The sequence below is a fragment of the Capsicum annuum genome, chromosome 8 (genome assembly GCF_002878395.1).
Source record: "Capsicum annuum cultivar UCD-10X-F1 chromosome 8, UCD10Xv1.1, whole genome shotgun sequence".
Taxonomy (NCBI): domain Eukaryota; kingdom Viridiplantae; phylum Streptophyta; class Magnoliopsida; order Solanales; family Solanaceae; genus Capsicum; species Capsicum annuum.
Window position 1 is genome coordinate 493370 of NC_061118.1, and position 17026 is coordinate 510395.

Consider the following 17026-nt stretch of genomic DNA (forward strand, 5'->3'; position numbering starts at 1 on the left):
GACGTGACACCTTTTGTCAACCTTTTTAGCAACTTTAGTCATAGTTCGAGGGGTACTGGATGCTCATGTAGTTTATTTTCCTCGATTTCTGTTACTATATGTTGTCTTTTGTACCTTGATTATTGTATTTTCAGCTGACAAATCAAGATTTTTGTTACTATATGTTGTTTGTTGTACCTCGATTAGTATATTGTTTTGTTGTAGTTCTCGTTCTGTTCTGTTCTGTTAGTATCTGCTATTTTTTAATTGTCTATTAACATGTTCTTCTTTTGATGGGGCATGATTTAATTGACCCACTTGCATTCTTTTGCTATTTGTTTGTATTAGCAGTTGTATTATCGCTCATGTAGTTTATTTCCTTCGGTTTCTGTTACTGCATGTTGTCTTTTATACCTCGATTATTGTATTTTTCAGCTGTCCAATCAAGATTTTTGTTAGTATATGTTGTTTGTTGTACCTCGATTATTGTATTGTTTTGTTGTAGTTGTCGTTCTGTTACTATCTGCTAATTTTTTATTATCTATTAGCATATTTTTCTTTTGATGGGGCATAATTTAATTGACCACTTGCATTTTGCTATTTGTTCGTATTAGCAGTTGTAGTATTGCTCATGTAGTGTAGTTTATTTCCTTCCATTTTTGCTACTATATGTTATCTTTTGTACCTCGATTATTGTATTTTCAACTGACAAATCAAGATTTTTGTTACAATATGTTGTTTGTTGTACCTCGATTATTGTATTGTTTTGGTTGTAGTTCTCATTCTGTTACTATCTGCTATTTTGTTATTGTCTATTAACATATTTTTCTTTTTGATGTGCCATGATTTAATTGGCCCTCTTGCGTTGTTTTGCTATTTGTTCGTATTAATAGTCGTAGTATTGCTCATGTAGTTTATTTCATTCGATTTTTGTTACTATATGTTGTCTTTTGTACCTCGATTATTGTATTTTTCAGCTGACAAATCAAGTTTTTTTTTTTACTATATGTTGTTTGTTGAACCTCGAGTATTGTATTGTTTGGTTATAGTTCTCGTTTTGTTACTATCTGCTATTTTGTTATTGTGTATTAACATATTTTCTGTTTATGGATGAATTTGTATAGAAAGTTTCAAGAAACAAAAAAAAGATGCCAACTTCACAGGGATACTATGACCCTTTGACTAAATTTTTGCGTATTTTTATCAACCTTTTTATCATACGCGGAACCTTTTGTCATACGTGGCACCTTTTGTCAATCTTTTAAGCTAACGCGGCTCCCATTTTATGTTATAAAGGTGCCACATCAGCACAAATGAGTGATAAAAATATGCTAAAATTGAGTTCGTGGGGTCATAGTATCCTTGTGAAGTTAGAGTGTGTCGTAGCAACTTTGGTCATAGTTTGAGGGGGTACTTGATGCTTATCTCCAAAAAAAAAAAAAAAAAACTCATGATTTTCAGCTGCACAAAGCTTATATATTATTTTCTTGTGTTGCTCTTGTAGTTTACTTTACTTCAATTTTTGTTAGTATTTGTTGTTTCTTGTAGCTCGTTTGTTGTAGTTTTCGTTCTGTTACTATCTGCTATTTTTGTTATTAACTATTGTTTCTTGTATGTACATTACTTCTTTCATGTGAATTTTGATATTAATACTAGATGCTAGCCTTAATTGAACAAGTTTCATTTCCAAGTTCCAATTTTTCAATGTTAAACAATCATTTTTCTGATGATGCTGCATACCTGTTTTTCTTTTGAAGGTATAGTTGACTGGTAAAGAGGTTTTTGGACTTTTGTGAGGTGAAGGTTGAGGTTGAGGAGGAGGTGGAGGAAATGGCATCGATTTCTGGGTCTAAAGATGTGATCGATGAAACATCTCCTGACTTGTTGAAGAACACACCGTCAAATATTAGGAGGTTAGCAGATGAGATTGAGCACTTAGAGGGTAGGCAAAAGTACCTAGCTCAGACTAGAAGTCCATCAGATGGTGGTGATCTTCGTTGGTATTTCTGCAAGATGCCTTTGGCAGTAAACCGTATGTTCTACTCTAACTGTGAATCTATTTTGGTCTCACGTTGGCATTCATATTTGCAAACCTCTCTGATAGTTGTTTGAGTTATTTGCTTTGATATCGTTGAATTTGAACTATGAGCTCCACATGTTATGTGTTGCTACATGTTACCTTTGGGTTCTCTAAATGTTGAAGTGCTTTTAGTGGATGTAGGATATATGCATATTTCTTTTGTATGGTCAAGGCAGAATCGAGTGAGCAGTAGTTTGAAACAAATTTTAAAACTGCTCCCTTCTACATTATGTGGACTCTATGGTGAAATGATTTGAAGACCAAAGGCTTCGTACTTATCTTGTTAAATTTAGATGTTTACAGAGCTTATACTTGTAGTGTAGGAATAGGATGATTGAGAATATATCTCAAAATTTGGAGTTTTTGGAACTTCTGGGATTGTCACTTTTGGCTGTAACTTTATAATCTCACGCTGGACTTCGTCAGTACCTTCTTGGTAATTTATTAATAAAAGTACTTACCTTGACACAAAAAAAGAGAGATAGAACAGAATACAATGGAATACCAACAGTTGGAATTAAGGTTTAGTTGAGTTATTGCACTTACATCCTTTCTGATGTTTGTTAGTAGACTTTTTATATCGATGATATACTTGTATGTCAGTGTATCATGTGAGAATTTAAAAAATCCCTAATTTTTGAGTACCCGTAGGCTCTAGTTTACCTCAAAAGACAGATTATTAAAATGAAATAAGTTCGAATAATGCTGAACGGATGTAGTGGATTCATATCATCGCCCCCAAATTCTCGATCGAGGCATAGTTTAGTAAGAACAATTGAATTGAAATAGAAGGTCGTTAATGTATTGGTCCAAAGGAGTGCAGCCACGTATTTGACTCATTGATATCTTTCCTCCCTGAAATTCTACCTAGTCAATTGAAAAAAACAACTTGCTAGTTTATTCCACTGTTTATCCTTTTGCTGTTTATTATATGGTTCGGAAGGGTGGTTGTCCTCCAAATGTTGCATTCCTTTTGAACCCATTTCTGCAACTTAAAAATAAGAAGATGTCAGAACTAAAAATTAGACATAAGTTTCTGAGCAATAACATCGTAGATTCTAAAAGCAAGCTATAACAGTAAGTTCAATTTCGAGCCTAGATTTAGCATTCTGCAAAGAAGTTCATCATACCATCAGAAACTTTATTCCTGATGAGTCAGCTTGTACTTTCTGGTTTAAGAGTGTTCATGAGTCAGAAATTCTCCAATAAGTTGCAGATCTTCTTTAAAGTTGTGAGTCCAAATATTATAGATTTGTCAATTACTGTGAGCATGAGCTGTCGTATTCGTGTATAAATCTAGGTTGTCCTTTGTGGATTTCACTTTTGCACAGAACCTGCTGCAGCAGTCCCCAAAACAGAGATAGTGGGAAAGGGTGATTACTTTAGATTTGGCATGAGAGATTCTCTCGCAATTGAAGCTTCTTTCTTGCAGGTAATATTTTATGACCAGTGTTCTGTTTATTTAGATTACTTCTCATCGGAAATAATTACTCTATGCCCAGTTGGTACAGCAATTGTTGGTATGAGATAGAGAGTTATTGCTCCATATTTGCTTCAACTCTGCTTGATTATGCAAAGTCTAAGTTTTTGTGTAAAAGTAGTCATCATGCACTGTCCGAGAAAAAGGAAACAGAAAAGGACACCATGGTATAACTTATGTGGATAGTAGAGTCTGAAATATTGTATTTTGATATCTGAGGTATTAATTGGTTTTCCTCGACAGAGAGAGGATGATTTGCTTTCTTGTTGGTGGAAAGAGTATGCAGAGTGCAGTGAGGGCCCAAAGGGGGCACCAAATAGATTCAATCCTGCATCAGAAATATCTCCGGAGAGCTCTCAAGCAGGTGAAGAGTTGGTTGAAGAAGAAAGAGTTGGGGTCCCTGTAAAGGGTGGCCTTTATGAGGTATCCTTTGTCCATCTCACACTCTTTGGATGAATAGTTACTGCCTGTTATAACATGTTTGACCAAGCTTGTAAAATCCAGCTTATTTCGAAAGTGCTTGTCAAAAATGTGTTTTTGGTGAGAAGTAGTTTGTGTTTGGCCAATAATTTTAAAAGCACTTTTGAGCAAAAATTAGTGTTTGGCCAAACTTTTTAAAAGTGCATAAGTGTATTTTTCTTAAAAGTGCTTTCTAGGAAAAAGCTACTTTTTTAGCTTATGAAAAACTGTTTTTTCTACTCCGCAAAAGCACTAATTTTCTTTCAAAAACTTGGCCAAACACCTCATTTTTTAAAAGGAAGCACTTTTGAGAAAAAATATGCACTTTTGGGGCCAAACATGCTAGTCCATCAAGGAACACTACTACCATTTGTAGTTTTATATTATTCGTGAAACAAAAAAGAACCTATTGCAGTACAGAATATAGACCTACTAAGAGGAGAGGGTTAAGATAAAATTTAAGATGTTCGCTGATGGCAAAGATCTTAGGGTAGAACATGTGATATCTGTAATTCTGTGTGATGTAGTATGGACTATGTCGTTCTTGCCTAGGAATCTTAGCTGGTTTGCTAATTTGGTTTCAAGCTCCCATACCAGATTAACTGTAAAGGGGTAAATAAACAGTCAAAATTAGTTCCTGAATAATGACTGTCATTATCTCTGCAGGTAGATTTGGTGAAGAGACACTGTTTTCCTGTTTACTGGAATGGAGAAAATCGTCGTGTCTTAAGAGGTCACTGGTTTGCTCGTAAAGGGGGTCTGGATTGGCTTCCATTACGTGAAGATGTTGCTGAGCAGTTGGAGTTTGCATATCGCTGTAAGGTATTTGGCAGCACTAAGAGTGGCACTTTTGATATTTATTATCTGATGTTGACTGCAGAGATTTATATGTAATTGGTTTTATTGCCGCCACAGGTTTGGCATAGAAGAACCTTTCAGCCATCAGGTCTCTATGCAGCTCGAGTTGATATGCAGGGCTTCGCCCCAGTATGAGATTGCTGAAATTTATGATCTTTGGTTCTATGTTTTTTGAGTTGTACTGCTAGTAATGTACTTGCTTGCTGCAATGCAGGGGTTGCATGCACTTTTCACCGGAGAAGATGATACTTGGGAAGCCTGGCTAAATGCCGATGCCTCTGGTTTCTCTGGTGCTATAGGATTTGGGAGGAATGGTGTTAAGCTAAGGCGTGGATATGCTCTTCCTCAGTCCTCGAAACCAACACAGGCACTCTTACTATCATATTATTACTTCTGTCGGTTCTCTTTGTCTGATATGAAGTTTACTAGTGTTGGTTTCTTTTTCACCGATGATCTCTTGGTGCTCAGTTTCATAGCATCTTCTTTCTTTAAGTGGGTGTAGAGGGGGAGACCTCATATGGTCTCCTATATAGTCTTGGATTGTAATCCTCCCCTCATGAGCTGACCTTTTGAGTTTGATCCAAGGTCCATTTCTTCGCAACAAGGAAGTTGTTTATGTGCCTTCTGCTATAAAAATGATTAAGAGTAAAGAATGGCTTTCAGTGTAGAACGGGGATTCATATTTTAGGATTTAATCTATTTTCTCTTGTTCCTCTTTGCTAAAATTGCATTCGTGTATCTGTTCCTTGTAGGACGAATTACGTCAACAAAAGGAGGAAGAAATGGATGATTACTGCTCACAGGTAGGCCAAGTGCTTCTTGTTTACTACGTGAGTGTAATGTATTCTACTTCTATTGTTCATCAAGCAAATGATATATGGACAAGGGGTAACTTGTCTTGTCTTAGACCTTAAAAAATTGAAACTATAATGTAGGCTTGGATTAGTTATTGTACCTGATCGATAAAGTAGATGTGGTAGGCATCAGAGATACTAAGTTACTGGTACTTGATATATTGGATATTCGTAAGATTTTTATAGTTTGGCAGTTTTCCCCCCGTCAAGCCTGTCACTTTATTTACAAGATCAAGCTACCATCTAATTTTTACAGTTCGTTTAACTCCGTGGACTGAAATACTCCTTTCTATTATATTAAACTGTTTTGTGAGTGCAGTAAATGAGTCTCCTGTCACTACAACTTTTACAACAACTACAACTACTCCCCAGTCTCAGACAAGGATTACGAAAAGGGAGAAGATCCCACTTTTTTCCTTTTTGATACCTTCCTCGCATATATATAAGACCGCATCCAATTGATTTCAAAAAAGGATTTCTAATCCTTATCTTGACGAACTAATCTTGTCCAATCCGTTGAGGTGGTTCTATGTGCATGATATGTCTCTATCCATGTTCTATGGAGTTCAGTAATTACTTCTTTAATCAATTTTGCCGTAGCTTTGTTTTTGTTTTGGTTTTCCTTTGCTGATCAAGTTTGTCTAACGTTTCCTAAAAAGAAAATATGCACAAACTTGTTTATGATTTGTAATTTTGCACTCATGTTTTCCACTTTTGACATCCATATGTAGAATGGTCTCTTTTTAACTTCTATGATAGCTTTGTTTGTGCAACCTGTCTAACTTGATGCTGCTCTGCACAGGTCCCTGTTCGACATCTGGTGTTCATGGTTCATGGTATAGGTCAAAGGTTGGAAAAATCAAATCTTGTGGATGATGTTAGTGATTTCCGTCATATCACGTCAATCCTCGCTGAACGACACTTAACCTCGTACCAACGTGGCACTCAAAGAGTCCTCTTCATCCCATGCCAGGTAATGCTTTATACTTGATCTGTTACATTTCTTAATTTGGTATACATTGTTATGAATGCATTAGGGGTCGTTTAGCTGAGGTTTTAGGAGATATGATCTCCACATAAAGCTGAACATTGGTTATACAATATTTGGTTGGGATTTGAAGAGATTTAATTCACATAAAAATCAACATCAATCAATGCAACGTTAGATGATCTTTTTTGTTTCTTCATTAGTAATACTTGTACAAGTCATATAGGAAAAAAGAGTGAATAAGAATGACGATATTAATGATTAAAGAAAGTGTTGATGATCAAGAGTATGGTGAACAATAAGAAAGCAAATGTCTTTTGCTTTAAGAATCAGAGTTGGAAGGTGACATTAGTGATATTATCAAAGAATTACGGGCAAATAGGAGGGTGAAGTATACACAATTGGAGGCCAGTGGTACAGGGGGAATTATATTAATATGGGATAGCAGAATATGGGAGGGAGAGACATGTGAGGTGGGTTCTTACCGTATCACCAGAAAATTTTCATGATTTTTGTTGGCATTTATCCAAATGTCAGGATGGAGAGGGAAGAGGTGTGACTGGAACTGTTGGCAGTTAGAAGCCTTTCTAGTGGGCCAACCACAGTTTGATTTCCATTTGAGAAGAAAAACTGTTCTAAATTCACAAAGCCAATGTTGATTTTTCTGAGTTCATAGAGGAGATGGGGCAGGATGATATACCATTGGCTGGTTGCAAGTATACATGGAGAAAAGGGAAAGGTCATTATATTGCTGCAAGACTTGATAGATTTTTGATTTCACAAGAGTGGATAGCTTCCTGTAGGAACGTCAAGCTGTCAGTTCTATAGAGAGATACTCCTGAGCACTGTCCTTTAGTTCTTGAATGTGGCAATTGGGAGAGGTCAAATTCTTAGTTAAAATTTGAAAAGTGGTGGCGTCAGACAGAAAACTTCAAAGGTAGAGTCAAAAGTGTGGTGGGACTCTAGCATATGTGAAGGCAGGCCAGATCTCATTTTAGCTTCCAAGTTGAAGACTCTGAAGGGGAAACTTAAGGAGTGGAGCAAAGCTATACAAGGCAGTCTGGAAGTGTCAACTTACTGAGTTAGAAGAGACTCAAGACCATAGGTTACTGACAGATGATGAGGCTTACTTAAGGGCTGCCATGACAGTGGAGTTTCAGGACAATGCAAAAAGGAGGAAGTGGCCAGACAAAGATCAAGGGCTTTGTGTCTAAAAGAAAGGGACAAAAACACCAAATTCTTTCGTAGAACCGCAAACTGTCACAAAAGGTGCAATGCCATTGATAAGTTGGTTATTAGTGGGACTACCTAAGATGAACCATCAGAGATCAAAGGAGAGATTATCAAGTTTTACGAAAATCTATACACTGAAACAGAGAATCCCTATCCTTTTATAGCAAATGCATGCTTACTTGATCAAAGTGTCATTTATAACTGTACTTGCAACAGAAGGGTTTGTAGCAAATGTTGATAATAATGATGAACACCGGAAGCATCTAAAATAGTGAGTCAAATCATCTATTGGACATGTGATTGGCCTACCAATTTGAGACCGTAAGTGATCCACCCTTTGCTTAGGGGTCCTCCTCGAGATCGTAAAATGCAAAGGATAGAGTAGGCCAAAGCAAGGGTATCAAGTAGGTGTAGTAACTGCCGTCTGTATTTGAATTTACATTTTTTATGCTCAGTGGTGCTTGAAGAAACTATGCCTAGTTGTCACCTTACTGCAACTCTAAAATTTGCTGTTATATTCTTTGGATTAAACCATTATCTTGTTAATTAAAGCCACATCTATTTTCACTTTGTCCCTTAGCATGTTTAAGTGTTGAATCTTCTGCATTCCTGTCGTGTTATATATTGGGATTTTTTTCTTCATATGTCTGTCTCTTGATCTGTGTCCTGTTGATTTTTGATTCTAAATTGACACCAATTTTTCTTATGTTTCATCTGTGGGTACCACCAGTGGAGGAAGGGCTTAAAACTTAGCGGTGAGGCCGCAGTTGAACGATGTACTTTAGATGGTGTGAGGGGATTGCGCGAGGTGTTGAGTGCAACAGTGCATGATGTGCTGTATTACATGAGCCCCATTTACTGCCAGGCTATTATTGACTCGGTACTTCTAATATGCTTTCTTCAGTTCATGTTTTCCCCGCTATCCTTTCTTGTTCCTGATGTTGCTCATCTGTTGTGTTTGATTTGCTGCAATGGTTTCTTCTTTTCAAATGTTCAAGTTGTACTTTTGATTTTGGAACTGATCTTTTGCTGGATTTCTTGGATTCCCTTCAGCTTTGAGGAATCTGGGTCCAGTTAATTTCTGTATTGCTGCAGTACCCGCTTAGTACTATCTGCTACTCCCTCCATTTCAAAAAGAATGACCTACTTTCCTTTTTAGTCCTGTTCGAAAAGAATAACCCTTTCCTATTTTGGCAACACTTTAATTTAAACTTTCCAAGTGGCATATTAAAACCACAAGATTAAATGGCATTTTGGTACTTTTGACGTAACTTTAATTAAAGTCCATAAGATTCAAAAATCTTCTTTATTTTCTTAAACTCTGTGTCAAGTCAAAATAGGTCTTTTTTTTTTTAAACGGAGGGAGTATTTAATAAAATTTACCTTACTGATAAAAGAATGTTCAACTTTACAACCCTTTTACTTCCATTGGCCCAAACTCTTTCGACTCTGGAGAATGAGGAGTCGTAATTCACATTATTGTTCTCATAGTTCTATGGAACACAAATAGGTAACTAAGTGGAAAATGTGGTGTTTATTTCTAACTTCAGTGATCAAAGATTCTGCTTATCAAAGCAGCAAGGACATCTAGTGAAACAAACTAAAGACATTACAAACGATTCAACCAATTTACCTAAACTTACATTTAAGACGGCAGTCTAAGAAAACCTACAATCTCTTGCAATCCATACATATTCAGCAGAAATTAGAACTCAATAGAAGCAAAAGATCCATATAAGCAATACCTACTAGTTGGAATTAAAACTTAGTCATGATGATATGCTTTACATAGGTTCAACATTTGCTAGGATTTCTATTTAGTTTAGAGATTTGTATGTCAGTAGAAATTATTGAAAATCTACATTATTAGAGAAATCCAAACTATTGAATATTGGAAATGGAGTTGAGAATTTATGTAGCTTGACCACAACTTCCTATGGGTTGAGGCATAGTAGTTGTTGTCCGCTTCTTCAAGGTCATTCTGTATATTCCATTTTAGCAAAATTCACCCATTAATTTGTCTTTGCTTCATATGATACGCATTGGCACTTCATTTTGGTCTATTAATTGCCTACCTTTAAATGTCTTGGGAAGAAATCATAGAAAGGATTTTTGTTAGTATCTGGAGCTAAATGTTTGTTCCATATTCAGGTCTCCAACCAGTTGAATATGTTATACTTGAAGTTTCTTAAGAGGAATCCCGGTTATAATGGAAAGGTATAATGATGACTGAACATGCGAAGATTCCTTCTTATTTCTTTTAGAACTTGATGTATATAGTTGAGATTAAAGATACTAAAATTTTGTAAAATTTTCAGGTTTCCTTGTATGGTCATTCCCTTGGGAGTGTCTTGACATATGATATACTATGCCACCAAACAACATTGTCCTCCCCTTTTCCCATGGAGTGGATGTACAAAGAACAAAATGAACAAAATGAGAATAATTTATCTCAGCAGGATCAGAGAAACCTATCTTTAGAACAAAACTCCGCCTTTATTTCAGATGATGAAATCTATATTAGGGAGGAAAAAAAGAGTAATCTGTCAGATAAAGACAAAATGAATGTAGAACCAAGTTCGTCAGAGTCTGTGGAAGATCTTACTGAAGATTTTTGTCATCCAGTGGGCCCTCCTGCTTCATCAGACTCAGACGAACCAGTTGCAACCAATGATTTCAGGCAGCCTAATGATTCCTCAGCAAATGAAATTTCTCGTGAAACTCCTATTGATGAGAGGCACACCATAAATGATGCCAAGAATATGGAAGATGGAATTGTTGAGTTTAATCAAAAGATTGATGAGGGAGTATCTGAATGTGAAAAAGACAGAACAATAAATTCCCTGAGGGAAGAGGTAGTGACATGTTATTTTCTGCATGCATTTCTCATTTTATAAAATAATTTCTATCTACTTATTTTTATCCATCAATGAGACTGGTCCAGATTGATGTGCTGAGAGCAAAACTCCAAGAATTAGAATCCGAGTGTGTAAAGAAAGGTACAGCTAGACAGAATACCATTTTTGGAGCTTATTTTTTAAATTTCCCTAAAATCATTTTTTCCCGAGTATCAAAATAAATGGTCCTTATAAAGTTCTCTTGGGATGGGATGTGTAATGGAAGCAGAAGGTCGAGGAACAAACACAGCTACAAGAAATCAATCTACTCCTGAAAGGGTTTCTCCTGAGGAAAGTGATTCAGCAAAGAGTTATACCCCACAAATAAGATACACAAAGTTGAAATTTAAGGTAATACTTTCCCTTCGTAAGATGCTACTATTTTCTGGGTGTGTTTGGGCAAGTCTTGGTTGGATGTTGGAGCAGGGTTTCAATGTTCTTTAGAAACTCCTAGAAGAAAGTCATTGACTTTATCAAAATCTTCATCTCTCTAAATGTATTATGCTTTCATCATTTCTCTAGTAGAAGACCAGCAATATTCAGTATCCTTTTTAAGTATAGTATGTCGAGGGTCTACAAGGAACAGTCTCTCCACCTCTAACTGCGAACAATCTACCCTCCCCAGACTCCCTTTGTGGGATTACACTGGGTATGTTGTTGCTTTTAAGTTTTAAGTATAGTGGGTGTGTTTGGTATGATGGAAAATGTTTTCTGGAAAATGTTTTCTTATTTTCTCTTGTTTGGTTGTACTAAAACATTGAGAAAATGTTTTCCAAAATGATTCATTTTCCTCTATTTTAGGAAAAATGACTTCCCTCATGGGCCAAGGAAAGTCATTTTCCAGAAAATGACAGATGTGACTTTTATGCACCACCCCCACCCCCACCCCCACCCCTCTTCCCCACTCCAACAACACTCAAATTCACGTTACTCAAAAAAATCATATTATTCAGAAACATTTTTTACTGTGTTTTGCTCCAATTTTTCACTGCTTGAAATAAAAAATATTGAAGCCCGAATTTTTTCTTGTTTCCAATGTTCGTCGAATTTATTGTTATTTCCATGTGCATAGAGGAAGACTTACCTATGCTACTTTTGCTAATTGCATATTCCATTTTGTCATCGTCAGCTTGTCAACAAGGTTGAATAAGCTTGTCGTTCAATTGTATTTCTATTAATTGTAGTATCTTGAGATTGTCCTGATAAAATATTGAAAAGTCTCCTATGCTTGCTAATTAGTAATTGCTTAAAATTTAGTGACTTGTAATATCTTAATACTCGATATTGATATTATTTACTATGCTTAAATTAGTTCATGATATACTAGTTAACAGTTAGTAGTATTTTCTAAAAAACATTTTTTCACTCACCAACCAAACACTAGAAAATATATTTCTGAAAAATATTGGAAAACTTTTTTCAGGAAAATATTTTCCATGGAAAATATTTTCCATCATACCAAACACACCCAGTATGTTTTCAATTTTCTTTGAATGCAATAACTTGCTTTTAATAATTTGACCTTTAGTGCTTGTGATTCTTCTTCATTTGTTGGATACTCCAAGACATCTTCTAACTTTGTCTGTTTCATTCTTTGGTTCTTTCATGAAAAGGTCGATACATTTTTTGCTGTCGGATCCCCTCTTGGTGTTTTTCTTTCCCTCCGCAATGTTCGTATTGGGATCGGTAATTCTTCTACTGGCTATATTTAAGCGCGTGTTGATTTCATTGCTTATTTTTCCTCTGAATCTTGTTTAGGCAGGGTGTGTGCGCGCGCACGCGTGCATATATGTTGTACTTTTGTGACAAATGTCTTAAATAATTACCATAAGCCTTTAGATAGTTGTCTGTTTACTTGAATAGACATTTAGTGTTTGTTTCCATAGATCTAATAAGTATACTTTTCTACTATCAGAATCTGTCCACCTTTGCAGTATAAACCTAATCTTTATATGTCAGTCAGGTGAAAGATTTTCTTTTTACTTCAGTTGCAATAAATACATGTTAGTCATATTAAATTTTTAAAAAAATGTTTGTCAAATCCTCCTGGTGCATTATGTTGCGTTTAGTTCTGCAATTTCCAAGAATCATATGGATACTATACTCTGTATGTTGGCGTTGACTGCTGCCTTTTGATATTTACTTTATAAGGGGTTAATTCATTTTTGTTGTAGGTTCTTGCCATGGATGTTTGAAATATGGCAGTTCTTTCTCTTCTTGATATTAAAGATGGTGGTGCATCTGTTTCACTTCGTTGTCATTTCTTATTTTCTGTTTTATCCTGGTATGACAGGCAGGGGGAAAGAATACTGGGAAGAGGATAATATAGTTGAAGAGATGCCAGCTTGTCGACAAATGTTCAACATATTCCACCCTTTTGATCCAGTGGCGTACAGGTTTCATTGTCGTTGTTGTCTAATTTTTGTCATCTTGTTTGTTATACAAGCTCATGCATGCTTGTCTCCCATTTCAGAATAGAACCACTCGTCTGTAAAGAATATCTCAACAAACGCCCTGTGATTATACCGTACCACAGAGGTGGGAAGCGACTGCATGTTGGTTTTCAGGTTAGGTCTCCACAGTTACCTAATTAATGTACTAAGTTCCTTCCATCATCTGTATTAATGTGCATCCTTATACTGCTCGGTGCAGGAATTTAAAGAAGAAGTAGCTTTGCGTTCACATGCTTTTGTGAACAATATAAATACTGTAAAGGTGTGTTCTCTCCCTGTTAGTTTATGTGACATTACATGCACAAAAGGGTGCTATGTTTGCAATTGAGATGATTAAATTTGATGTCACTCATTAGGAAGTTCAATATCCTGTAATCTTGCAAAGATAGACAACTGAAGAATTAATTATTCGGCTTCCTACAAATGAAACTTGTTGATTGTCTTAACTAACCTTAATAAAATCCGAGAACAGTTGCTTAAAGTATAGATCTGTGCATCGTCTTTTAAACATTTTGAAGAACAGCTGATTAAAGTAGAGATCCCTGCTGAACAGATCTCTGTGAAATGGAAAATAATTATTTGTTTCGTTTTATATCAGCTTATTTTTTAAACCAAGAATTAAACTGCTTGGGTTATGCTTCTATAACTTGATATTCTCCTTTCAATTATCATAATGGAAATGTGTCTTCTTCATCTAATACTTTCTGTGAAATGCATTTTTTCCTCGAGTTTGAAACTTCAAATCTTGGATTATCATCATATCTTTGGGGGAATAAGGTTCCACATTTCTTTTTCCTTCTTATTTGGTTGGTGTGATGTGAAGCCACGATCTTCATATGTTATTCAAAAGTCATTTACAGAATATGGGTAGATTTGCTTGTTTTAGTCTTTTAGCCTTATTTTTTGTGATTATTTTATGCTTTTCAATTAGGTTTCATGATGCCAATGAGTTACTGATATTAATGACGCTTTGTGATTAGGTGAAGGTGATTACTCTTTGTCAAACAAGAGACAAGGATGGCGAAGATGGTAATATAAGCAAGCTTTCTTCCGGTTTAGATTATAAAAGTTTCTCTTCCCTTTTCTCTGTGACAGAGGCAATCAGCTCTAAATCAAGCTGGAGCCTCTCCCCCACCCAACCAAACAGCATTTACCTTCCTAGCTTTCTAGGTAATTATGTCACTTTCTTGCAGAGGGTTCCCAAGAGTCGCAGGACACAGGAGAGAGGTCATATGGGTCAATTATGATGGAGAGATTAACTGGAAGTGAAGATGGTCGAGTAGATCATGTTTTACAAGTACGCTCATTCATCAGTAGACGTTGAAACAGTTGTGCTATTTACGTTATATGTTCACACTTCCCAGTTTCTTCTGCAATTGAAGGCTTATCTTCTGTGTTACATGGCTACTCTTCTTGCTCTTTGTACCCGTTCATTGTTTTTCTGTGGCTCTTCTAGTCATTAGATATTCATATGAATATGGGTGCTTGTTTATTATTCAATTTAGTGTTATTCAATACATAGATAGCCCCTTAAACTGGGGACGAACTGCCAGTTAGACGCCTCAACTTTCTTAGTGACCATTTGACACCTCACTTTACAGAGGTGTGTCTCGAGTACACCTTGTGTTGACCTGGGACATTTTTTTGAGAACTAAAAAAACAAAAAAAAATCCCACGTCAACACTAGGTTTTTTCTCTTTTCTTTTCCCAAAAAATTTCACCCTTCTTCTCCAGATGATTTTGTGTGTGTTATACGTTGTACAAATCATTAGGTTCTTCCTATGCATTCCTTTTAACAGCTGGCAGTGTCCGTAAATGAGTTTATATATATTCACAGTCACAATTGCTTTTTGTTCTTATTTCTTTTTTCTTATTGCAGGATAAAACATTTCGGCATGCATACATTTCAACCCTTGGAGCGCACACGTAAGTATCCTTATCAATCTAAAGCAGCCCCCCCACCCCCCACCCACCCACACACACCATATAATAATTGAAAGGCATATTTACACAAAAAGTTTTTTCTTGTGCAAATGAAGAAAATGGTGATTCGAGCCTTTAACATGCTCTAACATGTTTCTTGTTCTCTCTTGTTCGTTAACCATGGAGAATGTGGTCTCATGTTTCCTATCTTGTATGATTCATTGGCTTTTGATTCCTTTAGGAGGTTATTGAATCTTCTCGAATCCCAACCAACATTTCTTTTGAATAAGCCTGGTATACTTGCATTTTTGCCAGTCTTTCGACATCCTTAAGACAACTCTATCGAATTTAGACTTGTTAATAGTCTCATATATTTAAATGTCAAACTGTTGCATTCTTCTGCATATATCGGTTTTTAAGAAATCTGAATTCGGATTGACCTTACAATTAGCTCTTCTATTTTTTGCTGCTTTAAGCGGTATAGCATAGTTTCTACTCCAATATTTTTGGTTAACTGCGGTGTCCTGGCCAATTTATGCACATCTCTACGAATCTACCGGGTACTCGCTGCCTACTACCAGTATATGTATCGGGTAACCTATATACCAAGGCTTAGAAGAATAGTAAGAAATCATCTATGGTTATTTCGTCTCTGCTGGGATCCGAATCCAGATTACCTATGGTTCATGTTGTGCTCCATTTCAGATGTTGTGTTGCCAACCCAATCTCTAAGGCTGCTTTTGATTCAAGATGTTCCGTTTGTTCTATGGTATATTCAAATCTTTTAAACGATTCAACTTTTTGCAGGAATTACTGGAGAGATAGCGATACAGCTCTTTTCATGCTGAAACACTTGTACCGTGATATACCAGAGGATTCCTACTCGTCTTGTGAACCCTTGGAAGGAAGTTCAAAGGATGATAGAAGTACAGTAAGCTGGTATGATCAAAGAGAGGAGGCTGACGAAGAATTCCCATTAACATTCGCGGACAAAGTAACCGTGAAAAGTTTTTCTCACAGAGCCCGGAAAACTCTCAAGTGGTGAATCATGCTGATATATCTGCGCTCAAACAAGGAGAGTACCGAAGGTATATCTGCCGCGAACAATGCTAAAACTGTCCTCCAGTTGTTTGACGGGCTCATTTCTGAAGCGCGGTCAGGAAGTACCATGTACTAGTTTCAGAAATTGATGTGAACACCGAAGGCATTTCTCTGCGTTTGTGATGTTTAACCAACTCCCGCGACATTGATCTCTGTCGTGAAAGGAAAACGCGTACCATAAGATCTATCCTCCGGTGTATACAGCGAAAAACCAACGATATGCTTATATGACTGAAGCCATTTGTCTATACTTGTTTTTAGATGTGAAATTTTTGCAAACTGATATGTAAATATGTATGTAGCTGTTAGAAAGTGACAATCTGCAACTTAGTTTATGTATTTCATTTGGTATTATTTTTAGACATTTCTATTAGGTGTTTGATTTCTTAGAAGAAAAGTATTTCTGAAATTTCTCAAAAATATTAAAAAGAAAAGTAACACAAACAAAGTGAAAATAGACGAATAAGCATAACACCGCAATTTTAATTGAATAATTTGATATTATATGCTTCTTTCAGTTTGTTTAATTTAGTTTGACTTGATAACAAAAGGAACTCTTGAATCTCGTCGTTTTAAATTAAAAATAGGAAAAAGAACTCTTGAATCTCGTCGTTTTAAATTAAAAATAGGAAAAATAACATAAGTATACACAACACGTTTACACAACTCTCCACCCTTACAAAGCAATTATCAAAATTTTAACTAATTATGTATCTTCATT

General features: G+C 36.0%; 1 protein-coding gene across 3 annotated transcripts in view; it reads left to right on the forward strand.

The window, feature by feature from the left end:
* The window catches only part of LOC107838708 (phospholipase SGR2), a 20338-nt gene extending 3665 nt beyond the window's left edge, over positions 1-16673 (forward strand). Inside the window, exons 2-22 of one of the 3 annotated variants that reach the window (XM_016681871.2) lie at positions 1737-2011; positions 3391-3491; positions 3783-3962; positions 4665-4820; positions 4914-4985; positions 5071-5223; positions 5609-5659; positions 6513-6683; positions 8662-8811; positions 10083-10148; positions 10250-10786; positions 10876-10930; positions 11058-11179; positions 12442-12514; positions 13122-13224; positions 13302-13395; positions 13481-13543; positions 14262-14310; positions 14475-14578; positions 15161-15207; positions 16012-16673. In XM_016681871.2, the coding sequence (XP_016537357.1) occupies positions 1810-2011; positions 3391-3491; positions 3783-3962; positions 4665-4820; positions 4914-4985; positions 5071-5223; positions 5609-5659; positions 6513-6683; positions 8662-8811; positions 10083-10148; positions 10250-10786; positions 10876-10930; positions 11058-11179; positions 12442-12514; positions 13122-13224; positions 13302-13395; positions 13481-13543; positions 14262-14310; positions 14475-14578; positions 15161-15207; positions 16012-16249 (2787 nt within the window). In that variant the 5' untranslated portion in view covers positions 1737-1809 and the 3' untranslated portion in view covers positions 16250-16673. Of the gene's footprint in view, positions 1-1736; positions 2012-3359; positions 3492-3782; positions 3963-4664; positions 4821-4913; positions 4986-5070; positions 5224-5608; positions 5660-6512; positions 6684-8661; positions 8812-10082; positions 10149-10249; positions 10787-10875; positions 10931-11057; positions 11180-12441; positions 12515-13121; positions 13225-13301; positions 13396-13480; positions 13544-14261; positions 14311-14474; positions 14579-15160; positions 15208-16011 lie in introns of those variants that run through there. The other 2 variants (XM_016681872.2, XM_016681873.2) reach the window with 2 other exon arrangements.
* Positions 16674-17026: the final 353 nt, after the last annotated feature.